This window comes from Taurulus bubalis, assembly GCF_910589615.1.
Source record: "Taurulus bubalis genome assembly, chromosome: 8".
NCBI classification, from domain to species: Eukaryota; Metazoa; Chordata; class Actinopteri; order Perciformes; family Cottidae; genus Taurulus; species Taurulus bubalis.
The window spans coordinates 15,620,307-15,642,512 of NC_136596.1; the positions used below are offsets into that span (position 1 = coordinate 15,620,307).

The following is a 22,206-nucleotide window of genomic DNA, read 5'->3' on the forward strand; positions in this document are numbered from 1 at the left end:
AGAAGACTCCAAGCTGTAAAAGAGGCTTCTACAAAGTACTAAATTAATGCTTATGTAAATGAAAGATTTCAGTTTTTAAATTTTAATCTCTTTACATTCCTCCGGATGCAAATTTGAAACATACACCACAGGAATGCACTGGCCATTTTGTTTGTTAGTTTTCTTGTTTGACCTGCATTTTGTTGTGCAACCATGTGTTGTACAAAAACAACAAATGAACTTTAAACCTTAATACATTTGCAAAAGGTTCTGAAAACATGTTTTCACTTAGTCATTATAGGTTATCGAGTTAAGATTGATTGACAAAAATAATTACATCTACAACACAAAGTCTGCGAAGAAGTCTGAATAATTCCTGATTCCATTGTACGTAGTAAATTGGCACAGACCTGAAAACAGCAGGGTGTGGATGCCATTGAGCAACTGACCAACAGCTGGATCACATCTGTCTGTCTATGCTCTTCTCAGGACAGTCAAGGAATCATTTTCATTTAAAGAATGCAACCAATTTGTTAGAAGAAAAACGTATTTACTCTTAATCAAGTACTGTTTCACAGTTATATTATTAATCATATACTGTGTAAAGGCATGTGGCTTCTCATTTGACCTCCTCTCCTGTTAAAACATACGTATGCTTTAACAGTGACCTTCTGATAGTCTTGAGACTGTGGATGCCTACATGTCTCTGTGTGAAGAACGTGGTGTTCCTTGTAATCATATGACCATACTGATGCAAGCCAATCTGAAGACGTCATGAGAGCTTCTGTGATTGTTTCATTAATGTATTTAAGAGGTAACTCTCTGCTCATTCATTGAGCAGTCCAGGATACGCAATTGACATATCATGTTGTGATTCTGACTCTGTTCCTTCTTCGAAGAATAAATGTCCTGCTCTATGATTTTACCTCAAGGTGTCGAGTACATTTTTCTAACACAATTGTACAGCGAACAAACATGACTGTTCCTGAGCATTTCTCACCTTGCATGGACTGCAGCAGGTATGAGCGTTACCTTTTTGATGCTTTTACTTGTGTGTTGTCTGTTAAATGTGTATTTACTAATTGTGTAATGCGCATGTGGTTTGCTACAATAACTTTCTCTACAACTTTAGAATGCATGGCTTCTTACATACTGTATTTATTTTAAGGGTGCCTTTGAAAATGTAACCCTCTGGTTTGTTAAATTTTACTGTTGATCAAACTGACAAATGCATGGGGGGAAATATTTAAGAAAACAATAATAAAATCACACAAGAGTATAGAAAACTTCTATTGTCAATAAAAAAGCAGTTGGGACAATAAGCTCTGACTGGCAATGAGTTGCATCAATAACATGTAATACAAGTTCTAATACAGCATACACTAAAGCCTTTATTAGTGTTCTATCGAATGTATCCAACACTTTCAACACAGTCATGCCATGTAGATACGACAACAATTTCTGAACCAGTTACACAAAACAACATCAGATATAGAGTGATTATGAAATAAACTGTAATGTGCAGACCCTGCTTTTCACAACTAATTACATTAACATGATATATTAATAAAATACTAGGTTTGCAGGGTAGAGATTTATCACTAAAGAAAAATGTATTAGTCACAATTGTACACCAGACTGTCTGACTTGAGGTTGACTAAAATGTCACCGCAGTTTTAGTCCCCACTGTAAGAACAGTACGCTGCAGTGCAGATCTCAGTGTAGCTTCAGGGAAATCGTCAAGATCTCAGACCTGCATGAGCTTCACTTACAGCATACATCACTGACGAGTCTACTATTGCAGTGTGCAACATCAGGTTGTTGCATCTCTTCTCATTTCAAGGAAAACGTTAATGTGCTTTTAATGTCTCTATCGGAAGAAAAGCATCACATTTTCATCATCACGTTTGACTGCTCGTGTAAGGACAGAGTAGAGCAGACTCGCTTGCACCTGTAATCTTCAGGTTTCCATGGCATCGGAAGCGGAGTCTTTGACTTTTGGCTCTTCTTTACTTTGGGAATGGTTCGCATCTTTGAGCAGTGAAAGGTTAAGTTCAGGTAAGGGCGCCCTCCAGTACTGGAAGGAGTTGTATGTGCAGTCTTCAGTATTGTCCTCACCAGCCTGAGAGTAATCCGAGAGAGAGAGAGAGAGAGGAGGAGGATTGAACCCAGGAGAAATGTGCAAAGCAGCCTACAATAACATGTTACACTGTACAATGTGTGGACATAATCAAAGCAATATTTGACCCACAGAGTGAGTTGTTGACAGGTCGTGAAACAGCAAGCTATATTGTGTGTACGGGTGACATCTAGTGGACATTTACTACAATTACACTGACTCACTTTCTCTGAAATGAGCTGCACACAGTAAATCTTCTGCTACGTCGTCGAGAACTTACTTTATCATTAGCTTTAGGAATCACAGTCTCTAAACCCGCGCAGTCCTCTCGAGGTCGTTTCTTCGAGCTCGTGAGCGTGCTGGAGCCGCGACGGCCCTGGAAACCTCCAGAAGTCTGTAAGGGCAAAATACTAGCTGCATGCTTCCTTGTGTCGCAGTTAGCGGGCTTGCGATAAAGCGGTGCGTCTTCTTGTTTCTGTGGGTCTTCAAAGTGGTGCGGCCTCTTTCTGCAGCCCATCAGGGCCAGGAGGGACGGCGGGCTCACATCCCCGGTGGGAGCCATGCTTCCCAGCGGCAGGTCATCACTGCTAAGAGAGCGGTAACATCTTTTGGAGGGAGAGCTGTGCAGCAGAGTGTCCTCGGCACGTCTCTTCGCCATGAATGTGAGCACGCTGGTTTACAGAAGTAAGTAAAAAACACGTGGGACTGATACTGTAACTAAAACTGCTTTTCACTGCCGACGTTGTGCAAGGATGCGTTCAACAGTTTCAGCACCGGTAGTACAATTATTACGGGGCAGTCCGGATAACCAATCAGAGAGCCCCGCTGTCTGGCCCCGCCCACAGCTGCCTCTCTTCCTGTGGCGGTACATTCGCTCTGATCCATGCTCTCGTTTCATCCAGACCATGTTATTGTCCTCGGTTCCACCTTTTAAGCTCAGAAAAAAAAATGACTGATCACAACAATAAAATATTTAAGGGAGTCTTTTTTTAGATTTCCCTACATGAACGTCTTCATTTTCTTCTACATATGAATACAATTGTGGAGGGGAAATATTGGTTTTATTTATAGGCAATTCATCAAACGTGAAATGTCCACACTTTACTGGAATTAGCATAAACAACACCCACCATGCATTTTTTTCATGGGTTTTCAGGATGTACCTTCTCTCCACAGGCTACTTTAACCACCACCTGACATGATCCAAGTCAGGGAGCTGAAGCAAAACAAGTTTGACCCAAATCTTCAAGCCATCTTCTGCATCCATGGGCGACTAGATCGAGCACACTTAAGTTTCCTTTACCTCGCCTCCTAGCCTTCCATCTCAAGCTTATCCATGAGTGGCGGAAGGAAAATAACTTTTAGATGATTAAAATAAGGACTTTTATACAATCACACTTCTTGTTGTAACCAGAGTTGTCCCTCCCACCCCAGCTGGTCATTGGAAAGAATGCAAGTTTAGGGCAGTTCCACATTGGCTTTACTTTTAAGACTGCAAGGTTGTTGCCTGATATACATTTAATCTTTTTCTTATGTCAAAAGACCTTTTTCACTTGAAACATGTTTGACAATTCACAGGGTGAAAAGCACAGGTGTAACCTAATAAATAACACAAATGACTGAGTTTTGTGACTTCATTCACTGCTACATCGTTTTTTTACGTCTGCAATTTACCTCCTAATTGATGAAGCATGTAGCTCACACAAAACATTGTCGCTTTTTCATTAATGACAACACATTTAAATTTGTCCTTGAACGACGTTAAAGGGCTGTCATGAATAACACTCTGCAGATAAAAATGTTTTAATGTTTGGCTTTATTCCAAAATGTGATTAGAAACCAGAAGTTGATGAAAGTCATCTGCAACTTTAAAGACAATGTATTCATGAAAAACCTACATTTTCAGTGTTGACCAATGTTTAATGCAAATGAGTAGAAATAGTTATTGGCAACATGTTTTTAAAAAATAAATAGATTTCAAAAGCTAATGTTCACGCCACACGCGCACACACACACACACACGCACACACGCACACACACACACATACAGAAAGTCAATGGAGATGAGAATAACAGGCAGTTAGGCAGACAGGACCAGTAAAAAGAAATATACTGTTCATGGCTTGCAGCCGACACAAAACACTGAAACAAAATAGCAACCAAGGGTAACCGACTCTTCTCAAACCCCAGGTATCAAGAGATGTAGACTATGTACAGATGTTTTTCCTGGTGTTACACATCACACAGGGCCTAAAGAGTTTAGCACATTTCTCCATGATACGTATCATCAAAAATATAGATGACGAAATATAAAATGTATGTCCACTGATATGTTCTTTCCGTGTCCATTTTCTGTTTTCTTTTTGTCACTCTGATCTTCGCCTCTGAGTTCACTGTTTTTGTCAAAGGATTTCCTGTCACGTCAGGCTGTCGGTACCTTCTCGTCGTGATGACTTTGCAGCTGGTGGAGAACTCTGTTGTTGGTCATCTTCTTCTTCTTCTTGACTGTTAAAGTACAGGTCTGGTTTTCGTGCCACAAAGAAGACACAGTCGTAAATGTATCTCAACATAGAGCGGTCGTTCTCTGTGTAGGTGGTCTGAACTGACGGTTTCTCCACCTGCAGGAAAAATACAAATACGGTTTTACTACTGAAACTAGATTTCTGAAGACAAAAATGATGGTAAGCCATAAATGTGAATTAAAGTCCTTGGCTTACCTCGAAATAGAAGCCAATGTTAACAATCGCTGACCTAATTTCTTCATAGCTAAGTTCAACGGACAGTTCATTGGCCATGTTCTCAAAGTGGTATAGCAGTGGACCTGAAGGAACATTTCATTTAAACTTTGAGATAAGTGTACCGAGACCAAAAACGTCAGCCCTTTTTCATACTATTGTACTTTCTAATGAATAAGAAAAAATAAAAAATAAATAAAAAAATCACCCTACAACACTTTAAAAGAAACAGCAACATTGATGAATATATTACTCTTAAGACATCCGTTTGTTGAGTTGTGATATTTTCTTGTATGTGCTGAGAACAGTTCAAACATAGATGTGATCACTTTGTGAATAAAATATAGTCTGATAGCAGATCTTATAGCAGATTTAACTTAAAGAATAGCGGATCGAAGCATTAACAAAGTAAGCCGACTCACCCAGGTTGATCCACACTCCACCAGGTTTAAGAATCTTCCAGATAGTCTCCACATACTCAATGACATTATGAGCTGTGTCAATAAAGAAGCAGGTAGCCACACAGTCCCAGGAATCTGACCCAAACAGACAATATATTATTACATGATCATTAATGTTTCTAAGGAGCAAAATTCACCAACGATTAATAATTCATCATTAACTGTACTTTCAGTCTTTGGCGAAAGTAAATGCAAGGCCGCTGGAAGAAGAACAATTGTTTTGTGGAGCTTGCTGAAAGCAATATACAATTTTGGAGTAAGCTCTGCCTGAAAGGATATTTTATGGGGACAAAAGTTATTTCTGTCAATTGTGAAAGATCCAAACAGCTTCAACTGACCTGATTCACTGTAGACTTCCACAAAGTCTCCTGCTACCATGGAGAAGTCTGCATCTAAAGGTAAGCTCTGAGGGTTGACGTCGGGGAATATGATTGGTCGTGTTTGGTCAGAGGATTTCTTGTTATTGCTAAACTGGTGGATCCAGGGGTACAGGGTCAGAGAGTTCACCGTTTCACACCTGAATGAAGCAGTACAAATTTATGAGGACAGGTGGTATTTAGCAAAGGGTAAGTAAAAGGTCAGAATTGATTGCCAAAAAACTAAATGTGAATGATGTGTTCTGGTTACATTTGTGATTATTGAAACAGTTATAGATTTATGACGTATAATTAAGTGTGATTAATAGACAGCTACACATCATGCAAGCAGAGACCTGTGTAGAATGTATGCATACAAGGTGATAGTTCCTAAGTGTTGTGTAAGGGAGGAAAAGTTCCAGGAGTGTTAGTGGCAGTAAATATGCTGTACCTATTGAGAACAAAGTTTGAAGAGAAGAGCATGAAGAAGCTCCATTCGTTGCCCTGGCAAATATAGCCCAGCCGTGCTATTTCCCAGGCTAGACGGCCAAGCCCAGCACCCGGAATCAGCACCCTCACCTTAGACACATCACTGACATAATAAAATATACAAAATGCACATATCACATGGAAAACGTGGAGTAAGTGACATCATCAGAATTTTCACAAGATGTTCTGAAACCATAGCACATTGAATATCTCACTGTCTTAGCATGCATACAGGTGTCTGTGTGTTAGTCTGTGTGAGTGAGCATATGTGCTTCCTACTATTGGTCATTTGGGAATAGTCTTTGGATCTCTTCGATGATGGGCTGGTAGCAGGTGTCTCTCTCTGCCCGGCCCGTCTCGCTCCAATCTCTGACAAACTGCTTTATGGTGGACTTGAGCTTATCCATGTCAAACGTAGTTGATGGGTGCACCTTCCGCGGATCTTCCTGGAAGTTGAATGAAAACACAAAACCTCTACCTAAATTCCTTGAGTAAATAACAAAAAACTAAGATGCAACACTACAAAAAGTTTTCATATGCAGACTGTTTATGTACAGTAGACCACTTTGCGTAAGCCAAGCCTTACCCTCTCGCCGTATTCAATGTTCTCAAACATGTAGAGGCTGTTGTGAACAACGGCCTGCAGGATCTCCTGGTTGTGGTCCGCACACTGGCTGATCCGGGCCAGATTGGACAAAACATCTGGCAGCAAATCCTGGTGTCGCTGCGGGAGGCTCAAAAACTGACATTCAGCACCCTTGACCTGCTCCTGGACATGGACCCTGACATGAAGACAAGACACCAGTCAGAGAAAGGGTTCACACACTGTTTTATGGTGTCCCTCAGGGTAACACAAGTCATGAATCTGATCAGCAATTGGGTACAAGACGGTGTATTGATGCAGTGTGGGTCTAACACGCTGGTCCAAATGATCATATATCATTTAATCTCATGGTTACCTTTTACGTGCGATTGCGAACCTACACACAATATTTCTCACTTATGTTTGTTTTAACTGGAGGTGCTATGACATGAGTGGAGCTAAAGTCAGAAAAGCAGGACATACATGCTACCGGAAGCCGATAAAATGCAAGTTTACTTGACTGTAGGAAGCACTAATCAATGTTTAAAACAATTTGAATCATCTCAGTTAATTAGCAGTTTTCCCTCCAAACCTATCTGTCCATAGCTATTGTCACTTGCTAACGACATCGTTTATTGACACAAACTGTCGTTACCTGGCTTGTACTGTATTTAAATGTACGTCAATATACCTGTAAAATCTAAAAGCATCGATTATTCTCCAGAAATGCTGCCTTTCTAGCTTGGCCTCCTCCTCGGGGCTGCCTTTCATTTTCTCTTTGTTAAAATACGGGCTTCCTTGCGATGCTTCTCCTGTTGTTGCGGCCATGACTGAGGCGAATTTATAGCCGTCCAATCAAAATGCAACAAACTTCTTCTTGGAAATCGTTAATTCCAGCAGAACAGGCTTCACGAGGCATGTGACTGCCACCTACAGTCGGATGAGAAGACTGCAGTTGGTTGCTCCGATACAACCGGATGAAGACAAATAAATATATACATTTATTGGAATAATTCAACTCTGCTCAATGAAGTACTTAAATGGAGTCCCTCTTCTCATTGATTGAGAAAACTTACATTATTGTAAGTCCCATCTTGTTATAAATTACACACACACCATTCAATAAATGCTATACAAAGTTACTGTTTTTATTTGTATTTGTTAGAAAAAATATCTGTCAGGTTAAATACCAAATTACTAATGCCTTCGATCATATTTTATCCCATCATTATTTTACCCTGTGGTATAAAAACGAACACTCATAGGCATTCACTCAAACGGATTGGTACACACTCAATCACAAAGAAAGAGACCAAAGAAAGAGGTTTTTCTGAGTATTTTATATGTGACTCACAGCGATGCTTGAGCAAACACAAAATGTATATTACATCAGAGGTTTGGGTTAATAATCTTGCCCATGAAAAGTATTTTTTCTGTGTTGCGTTCAGTGATGACAACCATAAATGGATGATTGAACTTCAAGACAGGTATTTGGCGGAAGGACAGAAGTGTGATACCAATGCCTGTGACAGCTGCAGCAGTGGCTCCGGCCTCATCGACATCCAGGGTAGCTTGGTGAACAACCTAAGGCACAATGGAGGATAAGTGAGATGAGCGATGGATGGAATATAGGGAAGGAGAAAATATGTGTGAAATAAAATAGGTTATCTGTCCTTACATCTGAGACTGCCAGTTTGTGCCCATCTGAAATGCCACTCAAATTTGCACGATCACCAAACATGTCTGTCATTCCCATTTCAGTCAGCACATCATTCAGGTTGTAGGAAGTCTTGATGGAGAACTTTGGAATATATACGTCATGTGTCCTAAACAAATGTGAAATAGACATATTGTAATTTATCTGACAGTAATAACTGACCTGACAAGACAAAGCTGAGTTGTTTATACAGTGTCAAATCTTCCATTTAAGAAACAAAAAATCTCAGAAAGATTTTATATTCTTCTGACCTGGACTTCATCCATTTCAACCATTTGGTGACATAGGCAGGAGAAATGGCACCCTCCAGTGTTGACATGTCGGCAGGCAACAACAGCAGCATGGAATAAGAGCTGTTGAAGGGCAGGTGGAGGACTGATGTGTTAATCGCCCTGTCGTAATAGGTATCAAAACGCTCCTCCATATTCATCATCTGGACTGCAACCTGAAAATGACAGTTTAAACGTGAGGTCATGCTAGACTTAGCATTATTACTGTGACTCAAAAAAAACATTCTGAATAAATGGTGCAACTCTGAACCTTGGTGTTCTCATCCACCATGAAGATGTCCTCCTTGGTGAGTTTGGAATCAAATGGAGTCGCCCACTTTCCTGTTTGACAATGAGCAGAAAAAAAATACCACTGACATGAATCTTAAAGGTGTGACCTCAAAATGAGCCAACAAACCAACCACATCTCACATGACCTTTTACCTTTGTAGTAGATGTAGCTGATGAGATACATGACTGTGTTTGGATCCAGGCTGTCGACCAGCTTGTCTATCTTCCCGTGGGTCTTCTCCTCCACATACTTATTAATGGTATTGGCGCTATCTGTGGTTTGGGTGAAGTCAAGGTTGAACCCATCTGCAAAGTAGGACTGCTTCAAGGTCTCCAGGAACTCAGGCTGTGCCTTGAAGTGGTTGTCCACAAATACAGCGGTCCCTTCACTGATGTCTTCCAGAGATGTGTCATTTGTGGTTTTGAGGAGCATCTCGAAGGCCTGATCTACATCTGTCTGCGTCAGTAAGGAGTTGTTGAAACCCAGACCACTGAAAAGCTGACGGTGGGTCTCCCCCCGTGCTCCTACGGACAAGGCAGCCAAGGCGACAGAGACACTGAATGGGGAGAAGAATATATTCTTGCCTTGGGAGTCAGCATGGGCTGCTAATTTCATGTAGAGACGGTAGGCAAACTCTTTGTTTTCTGAAGTCACCACTGAGAGGCTGTTGGCACGACCATCGAGTGCAGTGTCTTGATCTTTATCATGATCATGATGACCATGACCAGGGAGATGGCCTGTCCCCACACAGATCACTGCTGATAAGATCCACAAACTCACGGCCGCACGCATCATTGTGAACTAAGACAAAAGTTCAAAAGGGCAGTATAGTTCATTTGGGTTTCACAATGTTTGCTATTGGATACTCATGCACTAATTGATCGAGAAGCAACAACATGGTTTAAAGGCCCTGATCAACAACTTTCTTAGCCCTCTTGCTATGAATGATGGACTACATAAACATACAATTTTCTGCCAGCATTTGTGCCGTTTTGGTTGTTTTAGATACATTTCTTTTTCTCTGTGCCTTCATTCAGATTCTGATGAGTAGGGCTCTTTGGTTACTGTTAGTAAAATCTGATCAAACTCCACCCACACAGTCTTCATGAAGCAAATCAGCAGAAGTATTGAGTGTTACACTCTGAATAAATTATACTTAAAAATGTTTTTTTTTGATTGACTAAAACTCATGTTATTGAGAAATACTTTAAGTTTATAGAGGGTCTAATTTTAAATAAATGAAATTACAACATTATATGCATTGAACCTCAAAAAAGAGGCTAAGAAGAGTTTCTAAACAAATTACATTAACAATGGTAACTCTCGACAGATGTTAAAGGATTTTTCAATTCTGGTGTGCATAGTTGTATCTCCAACTCAAGACATCAAACGTAGTTGCCAGAGGGAACTTGTATGTGAAAAACATACTGCTAAAACAATAAGCTCTCTCAATTATTTTACCCACATACCTTTTACTGGTGGAAGCACAGACAGCAAAGCACAGGCTGGACAGGGGGAGGTGTCCCTTTTTATAAAAATTGAACTGAACTTTGGCTTTGTTTATTCTTCATCCCAACCTTGTATTTGCTCTGCCCCAGCATTTGTTCTATGTAATGATTACTGTGTCTAACCATTGCATCAAACTGCGACTACAGGTTGATAGCACGAGCCAAGCTGCGATGGTGTTTTTCAGCAACATGTACGAAAACATGTTAGTGATGATTAGTCTCTACCACAGACTCTGTATCATACAAAAGAAAACAAATAAATGATTGTATATGTAAGTAGCACTAATGTGACAAATGAATGCCAGAAATTCAACAAAAGCTGCATCAGATTCTCATTTTTTATATGAAACGTAAATCCATTGAACATGTACAAATTGACAGAATATAAATATGTTTTAACTAAAAGTTAAAGGCAATTAATACATGATGCAGGAAATGATCAGATGCTGTGAGTCCCTTTCCAAAAACTCCAGAAATCCATGTATTTTATTATTATATTTTAAACAATATGCAATATACTTGAGCTATCTTTTGTCATATGTATTCTTATGTTTTGGACCTAAATCTAGCCAGTAATGCAAGGCAGTTTTCACTGTGTGCGGAATAGCTGGCCATCCAGTTTGATGAGCTGTCGGAGGAAACCTCGATTAGGGATGACGCCCCGGTTATCTTTCACAGCACAAACAGCCTCCACGAGGGTCAGGTTCTGCTTTAGCATCAGGTATGCCAGGACAAGGGTGGCGGAGCGGCTCACTCCTACATGACAGTGCACCAACACTTTGCCTGAGAATCAGAGAAACATTGCAACATTAATTTAAAAACCGACTGCCTTTAAATGCATCTGCTAATCCAGCTGCTCTCACCTCCTCTGCTGAGAGCCCTGTGGATAAAGTTTGCTGCGGCCTGGAAGTTGACGCTCATGTCAAAGCCACAGGAGTCATGAGCCTCTACGCCCATATAGGTGACCGCCATGCCCTCGTAGATGTCCGGCTGTACTCCGCGTTTACTGTGAGCTGCATTAAGGATGTGGGTGACTCGATGCTTGGATAGATCAGCCCGGTTCTCTGCACTGTGTCTGAAAAGCACAATGCTCTGTATTCACTGACAGGCTCTGACAATCAGTAGAAAATATAGTCAAATGTTGCAGGTGTTTCTGGATGAGCCATTTGCATGTGTTGTTGCATGTTGCCTGTAGTGATCGATTGATATTTTGAAGGTGCTTTCAGGCATGTGAGCTGAATTTATCAAGAGATCTGAGATATGCTTTCATGGCAAGGCATCAGTGTAAATGTTCACATAGCAGAGCTGTAGTTTACGCATGTCTCCAATGTGGAATGCAACTTGTGGGATCTCCGGTTACTCCTTCTGCAACTATATCTGATTTATGATCAGTTCCTCTTTCATACCTGAACTAAATCCAAGTCTAGTCTTGGGCAATATTTGTAAAAAAGGTCGCTTAGTTCAGTCTCTCTGTCACAACACAATAATATGTGTAAAGCAACAGAGTTACAAGGCCATGATTCATTATTACCAGACCCAATGCAGATCTCCACCCTTACGGACTCACAGACTTTGAGGGTTTAGTTCTGTCCCACTGTCAAATCATTAAGTGTTTAATGGCTCTCTCTGGCAGACATTTTAAGGCCTTCATGAACCCTTTCCGTAAGTGTGAATTTCTGCAGACTTTGCCTCAGGCCTGCCTGACGTCAAACATGAAGTCACCAGTGGAAGCAAGGAGACGTAGACAACAGGTAAACGAAGAGGACGGCACATTGGCGCTTAGCCTGCCAAATTACACTTACACAGAAACATTAAGGATTAAAGATGGAACATGAAAACACATGCAATCATACAGAGACTATACAGTATATATATATATATATATATATATATATATATATATATATATATATATATATATATATATATAAAATCAATTCAGGGAGTACAAAATATATAATAAGTACCCACAATTGGTCGACATTGTCATTGTAACGTGATATGTTTCAGCAAAGTGCTGTCCCATTCGTATTTACAGCATTCCAAATTCCAAGCCCCACAGCCTTGCACACTGAACCGTTTACCAGGTGACAACAGTAAGTCCCTGAGGGTTCAGGGTTTATGGTCTTAGAGTTTCTGAGAGTTGTGAAAAAGAAAAAAGTGAGTTACTTACTGGTCACCAATGTAAAGCCTTGGCCACACTTCATCTGCATGGCTGATGATGGCTTTGCCAGTAAACAAAAGTCTTTCCAACTCAAACACTGCTAAGCCAGGTGAACTCAGGTCAATTTCCACTTTGCGCGAAGGAGGTTTATCATTCCAGGAAGCAGGAAGCTTGGCTGTATAGGACATTGCTTTTTCTGTGGTGAGACAGTAGTTTTCTAAGAGGCAACTTCTAGTCCTTTAAAAGGTAGACAGTGCAAAAAGTCTAAAACAAAAACAAAAAAGATTGCGGCAGTATAGCTACCTAGTTTACCGACATGTCTTCCAGAGTAAAGGAAAAAATAAAGGAACAATCCAACAAGCTGTAGGGAACCACTGTACCAAACTGATTTTAGTCTCAGGCTTCTTTGCCTCAGATGTAATCAACACAGGGTGCTCTAAGGTGTGTCGGGTCATTTGACCCTCACATTGCATCCAGCCCATGTGCCTCAAGCCCTCAGGGGCCTGTATTATGCCTTTGCATCAAAAATAGCTGTCTATTTAAAGACCTGTATGCTGCCTGGCAGATGTAGGGAGGGTCTACTCATGCAGCAATTGCCACTTCACAAAAAGAAAGAAGCAATTTCTCATTCTTTAATTTTATAACAAGATTTTCTTTTTACGAATGAAATATGCTCCTTTATCTGTCCCCACTATCCATTTAGAGCTGAATATTTTCTTGGATAAATTTGCTTTCTAAACTGTATTTGTATAAAAAATATAGTTGAGAGAAAAAAATAAAATTCATTTGATCACAGGTTAAAAAATATACTGACATTTAATTATTTCTCTGCGATTTTCTCACTTAATAATAATTGAAATACTTATCAGGCAAAGATTCCCATATTGTGTTGGAAACATGCATTACATCTTGAATTGTACAGTTTTTCTCCAACTAAACAGAAAGTGAACAGCACAGGAAAAATTAACACATTGACAGGCGATTTGTTTTTCCATGCAAAGCTTGTGATCATAATTTTATTATTATTTTTCTTTCTTTCTAACTATATAAAACCATCCCCTGAAATATGGCACTTTTTTTTATGATAAAAAAAAAAAAGAATACTTGCTCTAAACATGAAAATAGATTATAGAGCAAATCTGGATTTGTATAACAAGGTTATTATTGTGACAGAAAACAGAAACCGGGTCCAAATTAAACACTTGATCCAAGTGCTGTGAACAACATAGTCATTAAGCACAAAACATTACTAAAAATGTTGAAGTACATACAGCAACTGATGGAACACTTATTTCTGAAAATACAACTCAATTCACTTGCTTGTCATGTATATATATATATATATTCCAAGCGTTCAAAAATGGATAAAAAGAACATCATTTAACATATTTTCAAGTAATTCTTAAACTTCCTTATGTCCTATATATCTGTCATAACAGTAGTTCCTAGAGTAAAATACATGGCATTCATATGTAGGTCTGATTCTAGATCTGCACTCAGGAAGAAATTTCATCCAAAAGATGGAATAATAGGGAAAGCAATCTTAAGGTGTTTTTTTTTTTTTCCACTAATCTGCATCGCTTTAGGCCCAATTACGAGCTTTGAGATGTTAGGACTGTATCAAGTGCTTGTTTGACATTACATGCAGGACTCGGAGCACAAAGGAAAGCTTTGCACCTATTCCTGCAGAGAAATGGTGAAGTAAGAGACAATGGGCAACTAAGTGTGTGGCCTCTATTGGAGGGGAGGACAATATCGTGCAAACAGACGGAGATGAAAAAAGATGTTGATCAGACTGAAACCAACCCACAATCCTGAGCACAGCATGAATCTGAATGACAGGTTATAGACCACCAACAGTTGCCAAGTGGCACTAAATTAATCATCCTGTGACTCTGCCGTGCAATATGCTGGCAAAGGCATGCCATTAAAGAGAAGCTGAGCAAGAGTGTCAGGTTGTGAAGCCTGCACAGTCACTCACTGAGGCTAAAAGTCACCAATGTGTACAACCATCAGTTTACACTTGTCACACCATCATATCATTTTTACCAGCATAATTGGGCTTTAAAGGTTGATTCCAGTTAGAAATAATTGCACCGCCTTAGCCTCGGGTCCATGCCACTTATTTATGCCATTTTATATCATGGTGGTGGAAAAAAACCTTAAGGTAACACAGCTCAGAGAGAGAGCGAGAGAGAAGACTTAACCCTCACTGTGTCCATGGAAGATCTGGAAGAAGAAAACAGCAAGACGTAGCGACCCACAAACCAGTAAATGAGTCCAGTTCAGAAGGCTTTCTTCTCCAGCTGGTCCAGAATAGCCTGGATCCTTTGTACAGCATCCTTTCGGGCTTGCCGGACATTCTCCTGTCCCTGAGTCTCCACAGAGTCCAGCACCAGCAGCTCTTTGGTCAGCAGTTCCTCCAGACACCGATAACTCTTGTCCGTCTTTTTGCCAACAAACTCATCAACATCCTCCTGGAGCAGTAGCATTCTGGCCATGACCTGTTGGACCTTAGCTAGGCTGCGGTTATCACTCAGGGGATGAGGTCCAGCCTGGCCTGGAGCTGGAGCTGGACCTTGGACTGGGGCCGAGGGCTCACCTTGCGAAGGATTAGGATCACCTCTCCCGGTTTTGTTGTACATTTGGGGAGGAGAACTTATTTCAGCAGGCTTTCCATTGGGGGGATTTAAGGATGGGGTTGGCCTGGGTTTAGGTCCCACTTGTGGAGCACGTTGGTGCTGTTGCTCCTACAGCACCATAAAAGAAAAGATTGTTAAGATATTTCATGATCCTTAGCTCAATACTATACAAAACACACCATGTGTAACTTGTATTGACCTAATCAAATAATCTATGACTATACTGTGGTGAGACTTGACATTTTGGTTTTTGAGATCCAATTCTCTAAATATGGTTTTATAAAGTCACATCAGTGTATTGCTGTTCTAATAAATGTCTGAGTAATACACAATAAAAAAAAAAGTAATACACTTATTTTTGCATCATAGAAGAATCACAAAAACCACAGTTTTTGAAATACAGTGGATGTAGACTCATACCTTGGGTTGGTACGGTGGAGGAGCACCACTTCCAGTCCCTGGCCATGCTGGAGGATGTGCTGGACGGACAGGATTTACATAGTGGTTTTGTGGAGGCTGCTGACCTGTCTGCCATTGCTGCTGTGGGGGGGCATATGCACCAGAGTGCGCCCAAGCATCGGCCTGAGGGTTTGGGTGGAGAGGCTGGGCAGTGGGGTATGGGGGAGTTGAAGGCATTGCATGACCACCTTCACTGTAGTGAGGGTACGCCCCAGGAGGATACCCAGGACCCTGGGTGTAGAGGAAAAACAGATATATGTAGTATTTCCAAAAGTACTCCAAAAGAAAAAATGGTTCTATAACTTGTATCACTCTACATTTATGTGTGAATGCCTGTCAAAGACAATCAATAGTCATGTTATATTTGGCAAATCCAACATTTTAAATGAACTCACCCCTTGACAGTGTGGACCAGGATAGTGATGATGTTGGTGTTGTGGCTGCCCAGGCGGCCCGCTGCTCTGCTCTGCAGGACAGCCCTGGTTAGTATAAGAACCTGGAGCCGGTCTTTGAGGGTCAGCACAGTAGAAAGGGTTGGATGGGTGGAAACCACTTGTTGAGTATTGACTCTGCGCTGGGCTGTAAACACCGTGGCCATTTGGATATCCGGCAGGCATTACCTACAGGGAAAGCACAAGAGGTTCTGAATGATCAGACATACCATTGTCTGTGTGTAAATGTATCATGGTGATGTTACTGTTCTGACAAAGCAGCTGACCGTTGAGGACAATGTGAGGGAAAGGTTAAAGCACTTAAGAGCCTTAAAGATAATGAGTAGATTTAGTGCTACTGTACTAAATCAGATTTAGAGGGCCGGGTTATGTTGCATCATGAGCTGTACCTGTTGATTGTACTGTGGTTGAACATCTGATCCTGAGGGGTAGGTATTTGCATAGTGTCCTGTGGACTGAGACTGTGGATACCAGTAGTGTGAGGGATAGCCTGGATACTGAGAAGCGTCCTGTGAACACAGATGATCACACAGAAGAGTTCATGTGAGGGAATATCTCTGTCCTTGAGTTGCATGAGTACTATTTAAATGATGAGCTGTCCTCGGTACAAGCCAACGGGAATCTGTAAACCACATGCTTTCAACATCCTCCCAGAAAATACAGCAACCGAGTAAACAATGGCAATAATAAATGCATTGCTTGCTGAACCAGTTTAGCTCAGAGCAGATAAATACTGTAGAGCTAGCCGAAAACAGGCCACGTTGACTATTTGAGGAGACATATTTCTCAAACATATACGATCTGACACAACTGCAGTCACCTCCAACGTTACTATCAGCAGTGTCGTCACGTCCAGATGAACGTGACAAAGTCGGGCGACGGCTGAACAAGTAGTACAGCGGTAACTATTACATAATGCCAGCTAGCTCCGTTAGCAGTCCAGCTAACACGCACAGCGCTACCTGGGTGACACTGTTTTCTGTACGACGTCAGGTGTTTTTTAAACAATGAAGCACACTCAAAGAGTGGCGAAGCGGCAGCGGACAACGGCTGTGGGTTGTCTAAGTTGTGTCCGCCACTCACCATGGTGTTATTCCAGTTTCCGTTTGTATTTTCCGAGTTGCTCGTCGAGGGCCAGCCGGGTTTCTGCATTTGATGATGATGGTGCATCAGCTAAGCCGTCCTGTTAATTGCCATTGTAAAAGACAAACCTTTAACAAAACTAACGTTACGTATCTGAGCTGATGGTCCAAACTGTAAACAACTATGCTGCAGTTTCCACAGACGTATAGGTATCTGAACGGACTCGGGAAATTATGGAATGGCAACAAGATCGGGCAACCCGTCCAGTCCTGTAGCTTTAACGAAGGGCACGGGTTAACAAGAGGAGCTCTCACTCTGCGGCTTTTTTACACCACGAACCTCGTTACGGAGTGAGGAGCATTTTACTCATGCTGAATAGAGATATGAGATTATGCAGGCGGTTGACTGTCTAATTGTCTAGGTCTACGTGTGTTTGGATGAAAGATAAAAACAATAATTTAGATAATTGTATGGCTACACAAGAGAAAATGTTGAATTGTTCCGAATCTGTCACTGTCGATTATATACAATCTTTGGTGTCACCCGTGCGTCGGGCCACGCTATTAGCCAGTAGGAAACACGTCGTTAAATATCCTATTATTGTTTATATAAACTACTATTTTAATCTATTATCTACTATTTTATTTTGGTGTTACGTTTATGTAGTGGGTTTTTTTAAGCACTGGCCCTAAAAATATAATTAATCGACGTTAAATTGGGTTGCAGCGCCCAAAGGGTTAATCAACTACAGGAAGTTGATCCCGGGCGTGTATAAAGACGCTTCCTGTACTCCACTTGAAAGAAACAACATTTTCAAACATTCATGGCTTGACGTTGCATAAAGATACACGAAGCAAATAAAAAACAGCCCAAGATGAACTACGTACCAGGGACAGCAAGTCTCATTGACGACATCGACAGTAAGTCGAAGGGTCCGCTCCTTCGTGGTTTGCGGAAAAATCGTTTCAAGATGTGGCATCGTGTCGGATACAAACTGGATCATTTGTGACCGTATAATGTTGTGATTAAACATGCTTATGTTGGTTGTATCTTGCAGAGAAGCACCTGGTGTTGCTCCGAGATGGAAGAACACTGATCGGTTACCTCAGAAGCATTGATCAGTTTGGTATGTCTCATTTCATTATCGCACACTTGTTTTTACTCATAGGGTGCAACACAAGCCAAAGCATTTGAGCTAATTCCATAGAGGCTCAATCAAATTTCCACACTATTCCCACTATCTGGTGTTTTTATTTCAGATGTTATTCTTTCTGTATTACCCTGCACTTCATTTCCTTAACGTGTTTCTTTTGTTTCCCCCCAGCGAATTTAGTTTTTCATCAAACAGTTGAGCGCATCCATGTGGGGAAGAAATTTGGTGACATCCCTCGAGGAATATTCATTGTGAGAGGAGAGAATGTGGTGCTGCTTGGAGAGATAGTAAGTGGGAGTATCCTCATTTTATTTGTGTGTGTTTGGTATGTAATTTAAATTATATAAACTGTGATTCAACAACATTCAATTTGCAAATTATGTCATTCACACAAAGCATTAAATGTTCAAATGGGTGTTGGAGGGCATTATCTCATAACCATGTGGTCAAGGATCCAAACAAGATTGTTTGGAAACAACAAGTGAACATATGGTTTATGAACAAAGCTTATTAAACAAAGCTTACGTATATATTTTTTAGCTTTCCGGACGGTTAGTCACTAGGTTGCTTTGCTATATCAGCACTTTTTTATTTTTTAATGTGACAGGATAAGCCTCATTAATTATAACACTTGTTTTGTAAACAAGGATGCAGAATAAGCTGTACTGGTACATGGAAAATGAGATGGTGAGATGTGGTTTATGCGGCCAGGTAAAACTTTGAAAACCTACTAATCCATGTTGATGTACTGTAAAATAAACAAAACAAAGTGTTTTAAGATATCTGAAACCTACACCAAAATGTGACTCTGTCTTAGTCCCTTAAACTTATTATTCAGCAGCACAGCCTCTACAGCGTTAGAGGATGTACAGCATGAAGCGAATATAGCATTTCATGTAAGCAACAAATAATAGCTGCAGAGAGGTTATGGGCATCATAGCGCCAGATTCTGTAATAACAATTTAATTTTTAACAGACACAATTATCAATACACTATTGTCAGGCTCAGTGCTCCACGTCTTATGTGGTAGGAGAGGTTTGCAGGAGCCAGATAATTGCTTTGATTTGCTATTTCAGTTTCATTTCGTTAATCATTTATCACTCATTATTAATTAATTCATGTTTGGAAAAGGGGAGTTGTGAGTGGAGATTGAGTCGGCATGCAGGCTGGGCTTGTAGTTGAAGACTGATGCATTTGCAGATATAGTGTCTTTTAATATACGTAGTGTCTTTTCAGATGTTGGCCTATCTGGTGAGGTATTGGATGATTACATTTGGCTGACAGTGGCAACTCCATATCAGCATGAAAATATTGACATTCTGAATGTTAAAGGTCCCTGTGTTGAGCGTTAATCTGAAGCTGTTATGGGAGGAAAGCGTGAACAGTTTGCTGATGTACATAATGTGTGATGAGTTTTTCACAAGTCTGGTGACTGATGAACTGCTATCTCTGTCTCTGTAGGATGTGGATAAGCCCTGCGACACAGTCCTGCAGCAGGTTTCCATAGAAGAGATTCTGGAGGAGCAACGGTTGCAGCAGCAAGCCAAACAGGAAACGGACAAAGTCAAATTGCTGGCCCTGAAGGATCGAGGCCTTTCCATCCCCAAAGCTGATAACTTGGATGAATACTAACCTTGATTCCATGAGCCTCTTTCTCAGTTTGTATCAGACTGATAAGTTTTATGTTGAGTTTGAGTTTTTTTACAAGGCTGCATCATGCTGGGCCTGTATACTGTAGTGTACTGTATGAATTTCATTTGAATTATTTGGAGAAAGAAGTGTGATGCTGCTCTCATTTGTGCAGATCCTTACAGCAAAATGAAAAAATCATGGGTTTATGTAAGATCACTCTGTCTGCAATTTAGCAATTATTTTACAGCAGCACTTTCTATTTTGTCAGTAATATTTTGAGCCTTTTTATTTGGAGATATGTGGGCCTGCTATTGACACAAACTACATGCTATGCTCCAATAAAGAGTTTAGTTTTTCATTATGGAAGGCGAGCGTTGAATTTTTTTTTGTCATCCAATATCTGACCATGTTGCCCATTCTGTTTTGTAGAATGTAATGCATTAGTGAGGCATTCAAAGCGATAATACATTTGGGGACCATTGCAGCCAGTGACCTATTTGTCCTGTGTGATGGCGCTACAATGCCAACGTGGAGACCACGTCGCACGCTGCAATGTGACATCCATCCTGTCTACGAATCAAACGTGAGACCCGTGCATTTATGTCATAATGCACGGGTCTCACATAAGGGCATAATTAATTTAAGTGATCCAATGTAGACAGGCGTCATTTCAGTGCATTAGACTACTGCGTATGTTCTGCTTTTAAAGATAAGAGCGCGTCCAGAGAAGTGAATCATCAATCAATAACACGCATGTTAATAGTTTGGAAGGATACAGTGAGTTAATCTAAAACAGCCTCACGTCAGTCACTCTCAGATTGCTTCTGTAAACCCTTTAGTGGGTGACGCTGTCGGCAAATCGGCGCTACTGAGTGTTAGGAACTCTATAACGGAGTTATCATGGCACCACGCGATAGCCTTCCGCCGAGATTCAATGTATGTGCTAGTCTTTTTTATTTTTTATTTTTGTACAGGGACCACTCTACAGCAGCCTGCATGTACAACAAATAAAACGTTTCCAGAAAATTGACAAGCTGTTTGTAGTTAAAGTATGAATACCGGTCAACCTTCAAAGTAAGAGTCCTTAAAATTACAGGAGGCATTACAGGGGCATACTATAATCAGGAGGGCAAATATTGAACAGTGTAAACATGCAAGGGACACGACGTGTCTTTATTGCCCTGCCACTGACTAGTCTTTAGGATTTAAATACGGTTTAATAGTAGCAAATTACCCTCAATGTTCAAGATGTTTTATTCATTACATGATAATTTCTCACACATTTCTGTTTTTACTGAGTAATAATCTACAGTCTGTCAATAACCAATAGGTTACATCATGTACCCTACTGTTTTTAGGTGCTGTGGAGATGATCGAAGATGTGAGCCTCCCAACTCAAATTTTAACTTGTCATACAATATTCTATCTTTGCAGGTTACATAAAAGCACGTTTGGGATCCTAGAGTTTGGATCTTATTCTCTCAAGTGCTACCAACAAGATAAGAAGATACACCGACTGACTTGCAACTGTATGGACTAATTCAGTCATGGCATCATCTGTTAATCTCAGTAGTGTGCAGATACACTTCACAGGACAGGATAACATTATTTGACAGATGCCCCAAAACAACAGGGGGCATTGTTGCCTAATGTAATGTCTCCATCATAATGTGTAGTAAATGATGTAGACATTCAACCACCAGAGGGCAACCTTATTCCCACTCAATATTCACTACTACAATCATTTTCCAATTTGACTCCCATTTGTATCATTACAATGGAGACAACTGCAGTTAAAACCAAGATGAAGAGAACAAGCATTTGTGTGGCTTTACGACAAGGATTTCACAGACATGCAGCTATGTCTAGTTATATAAATGTGTGACAAAAAACCTCCGCACTGAAGGTGTTATTATTTGGATGGTTAGACCTCTATTCGGGTTGGTGCTATTTATTTTTCGCATTATTATTGTTCTGGCTATACTGCAACACGGGGCACTACCAGAAAAGCAATACTGATATATGCTTTTATTTTGCTGACAATTTCGCTTTACTTCGGGTGGAGTTGATTCTCTCTCTGCCTTGACGCAGCTGTTCCAGAGAAGCCCAACC

At 40.6% G+C, this 22,206-nt stretch overlaps 6 protein-coding genes across 6 annotated transcripts; 1 reads left to right on the forward strand and 5 right to left on the reverse strand.

Moving 5' to 3' along the window:
- Positions 1-1,939: 1,939 nt before the first annotated feature.
- LOC306740672 (uncharacterized protein) lies at positions 1,940-2,756 on the reverse strand (the record flags this gene model as incomplete). Its single annotated transcript, XM_079222901.1, has 2 exons — positions 1,940-2,101; positions 2,379-2,756. The coding sequence occupies 2 exons, from the start codon at positions 2,754-2,756 to the stop codon at positions 1,940-1,942; spliced, it is 540 nt and encodes a 179-aa protein (XP_079079027.1).
- A 1,147-nt stretch (positions 2,757-3,903) lies between these two features.
- On the reverse strand, positions 3,904-7,550 carry carnmt1 (carnosine N-methyltransferase 1; the record flags this gene model as incomplete). Its single annotated transcript, XM_079222599.1, has 8 exons — positions 3,904-4,716; positions 4,816-4,919; positions 5,256-5,369; positions 5,633-5,811; positions 6,102-6,242; positions 6,419-6,585; positions 6,726-6,921; positions 7,414-7,550. The coding sequence occupies 8 exons, from the start codon at positions 7,548-7,550 to the stop codon at positions 4,516-4,518; spliced, it is 1,239 nt and encodes a 412-aa protein (XP_079078725.1). The 3' UTR covers positions 3,904-4,515.
- Positions 7,551-8,111: 561 nt separating this feature from the next.
- On the reverse strand, positions 8,112-9,795 carry LOC306739615 (hibernation-specific plasma protein HP-55-like; the record flags this gene model as incomplete). Its single annotated transcript, XM_079221650.1, has 5 exons — positions 8,112-8,306; positions 8,401-8,548; positions 8,691-8,884; positions 8,980-9,050; positions 9,153-9,795. The coding sequence occupies 5 exons, from the start codon at positions 9,793-9,795 to the stop codon at positions 8,112-8,114; spliced, it is 1,251 nt and encodes a 416-aa protein (XP_079077776.1).
- Positions 9,796-10,851: 1,056 nt separating this feature from the next.
- Positions 10,852-13,016, reverse strand: LOC306740287 (dual specificity protein phosphatase 26-like). Its single transcript, XM_079222393.1, has 3 exons — positions 12,682-13,016; positions 11,372-11,583; positions 10,852-11,291 (listed from the first exon to the last, which is right to left on the reverse strand). Exons 1-3 carry the CDS (start codon positions 12,858-12,860, stop codon positions 11,098-11,100), a joined length of 585 nt encoding a protein of 194 aa, XP_079078519.1. The 5' UTR covers positions 12,861-13,016; the 3' UTR covers positions 10,852-11,097.
- Positions 13,017-14,761: 1,745 nt separating this feature from the next.
- bag4 (BCL2 associated athanogene 4) lies at positions 14,762-17,397 on the reverse strand. Its single transcript, XM_079222494.1, has 5 exons — positions 17,309-17,397; positions 16,615-16,734; positions 16,169-16,393; positions 15,735-16,004; positions 14,762-15,422 (listed from the first exon to the last, which is right to left on the reverse strand). The coding sequence occupies exons 1-5, from the start codon at positions 17,393-17,395 to the stop codon at positions 14,958-14,960; spliced, it is 1,167 nt and encodes a 388-aa protein (XP_079078620.1). The 5' UTR covers positions 17,396-17,397; the 3' UTR covers positions 14,762-14,957.
- Positions 17,398-18,118: 721 nt separating this feature from the next.
- Positions 18,119-20,454, forward strand: lsm1 (LSM1, U6 small nuclear RNA associated). Its single transcript, XM_079221717.1, has 4 exons — positions 18,119-18,228; positions 18,366-18,434; positions 18,633-18,748; positions 19,924-20,454. The coding sequence occupies exons 1-4, from the start codon at positions 18,183-18,185 to the stop codon at positions 20,092-20,094; spliced, it is 402 nt and encodes a 133-aa protein (XP_079077843.1). The 5' UTR covers positions 18,119-18,182; the 3' UTR covers positions 20,095-20,454.
- Positions 20,455-22,206: the final 1,752 nt, after the last annotated feature.

What these genes read in the sequence shown, in the direction of transcription:
- LOC306740287 (XM_079222393.1), bottom strand. Translation starts at nt 12,860, where the DNA reads ATGTCCTATACAGCCAAGCTTCCTGCTTCCTGGAATGATAAACCTCCT. An exon ending in AGGCTTTACATTGGTGACCA is followed by an intron (nt 11,584 to 12,681) that starts GTAAGTAACTCA and finishes TGTGCTTTTCAG; the next exon opens with ACACAGTGCAGAGAACCGGG. An exon ending in CAGGGCTCTCAGCAGAGGAG is followed by an intron (nt 11,292 to 11,371) that starts GTGAGAGCAGCT and finishes TCTGATTCTCAG; the next exon opens with GCAAAGTGTTGGTGCACTGT.
- bag4 (XM_079222494.1), bottom strand. Translation starts at nt 17,395, where the DNA reads ATGCACCATCATCATCAAATGCAGAAACCCGGCTGGCCCTCGACGAGC. An exon ending in AACCACAGTACAATCAACAG is followed by an intron (nt 16,394 to 16,614) that starts GTACAGCTCATG and finishes CTTTCCCTGTAG; the next exon opens with GTAATGCCTGCCGGATATCC. An exon ending in CTGGTCCACACTGTCAAGGG is followed by an intron (nt 16,005 to 16,168) that starts GTGAGTTCATTT and finishes CTCTACACCCAG; the next exon opens with GGTCCTGGGTATCCTCCTGG.
- lsm1 (XM_079221717.1), top strand. Translation starts at nt 18,183, where the DNA reads ATGAACTACGTACCAGGGACAGCAAGTCTCATTGACGACATCGACA. An exon ending in TCTCATTGACGACATCGACA is followed by an intron (nt 18,229 to 18,365) that starts GTAAGTCGAAGG and finishes TGTATCTTGCAG; the next exon opens with AGAAGCACCTGGTGTTGCTC. An exon ending in CAGAAGCATTGATCAGTTTG is followed by an intron (nt 18,435 to 18,632) that starts GTATGTCTCATT and finishes GTTTCCCCCCAG; the next exon opens with CGAATTTAGTTTTTCATCAA.